General features: G+C 37.2%; 1 protein-coding gene across 1 annotated transcript in view; it reads left to right on the forward strand.

Moving 5' to 3' along the window:
- The window catches only part of LOC144218022 (RNA polymerase II elongation factor ELL2-like), a 6,777-nt gene extending 5,817 nt beyond the window's left edge, over positions 1–960 (forward strand). The window contains exon 4 of the mRNA XM_077747817.1: positions 13–960. Within this exon, the coding sequence (XP_077603943.1) occupies positions 13–704 (692 nt within the window). The 3' untranslated portion in view covers positions 705–960. The remainder of the gene's footprint in view (positions 1–12) is intronic.
- Positions 961–971: the final 11 nt, after the last annotated feature.

Here is a 971-nt window from a genome sequence, read left to right on the forward strand (position 1 = left end):
GCTTTGCGAGAGGCCCTGGTGCTCAAGATCCAGGTGTTAACAGTTCTATTCAAAATAGGAAAATCTTTGGGGGGGAGCAGAGAAAACATACTTCCCTGGAAACATTAACCCCCATCTCTGTTCGAAGGAAGTATCTAAAGCTTAAGAAGAAAAAGCAATCGAAGTCCCACAAGAAGTCCAAATCTAAATGTAGAGAACACAAAGCAAAGAAGCAAGAGTGTAATATTGAGGTGATGGAGACGGAGACACAGAAGCCAGAACCGGAAAGACAGGGGGAAAGTGCACAGCCAAACCCTAATGAAGTTGCTGAAGAGGTTTCCACTGCTTCTGATAAGACTTGTTCAGCATCTGACATCCCCGATTATTTGGCCAACTATGTCACCATAAGCTCTTCTGAGCAACGTCGACACTATGAGCAGGAATTTAGAGCAGAATATGATGAATATTATGCCTTGTATACCAAGATGGTATCTTTATCTCAAGAATTTATTCACCTGGATTCAAAAAGGAAGCACCTCTCTCCAGACTCAAGAAAGTATCAGAAGATTAATAAGAAAATATCTCTAAAATATGAGAAGATGAAACGGATTCATCCTAATTACTATGAAGAAAAGGATAGATGCCAGTACCTTTATAACAAGCTGGCTCACATTAAAAGATTAATAAAAGATTACGACCGGCAGCAAGTACAAGCCTTGCACTAGAATAGTGCTAGGATCAGAATAAATAAATATAAGATTAGAGAAAGTACTGAGTTCCTTGCTCTAGGATTCTAAAGGGAGGAAAGCACTCTGTTGAAACATTCAGGATTACCCTTTTAATTTTTCCTTCTTTTTATGTTTATTTTTATTTTAATTTTCATTTTTGGTGTGTTTGTGTTCCTTTGATTTCTGTTGCTTTATGTCTGTTTAATTTTGTTATTTTTGTTTCTTTATTTCTCTTTTCCTTTTCCTTTGCTTTTCTGTGCCTTT

The sequence above is a fragment of the Crocuta crocuta genome, unplaced genomic scaffold (genome assembly GCF_008692635.1).
Source record: "Crocuta crocuta isolate KB4526 unplaced genomic scaffold, BGI_CrCroc_1.0 scaffold385, whole genome shotgun sequence".
Classification (NCBI taxonomy): domain Eukaryota; kingdom Metazoa; phylum Chordata; class Mammalia; order Carnivora; family Hyaenidae; genus Crocuta; species Crocuta crocuta.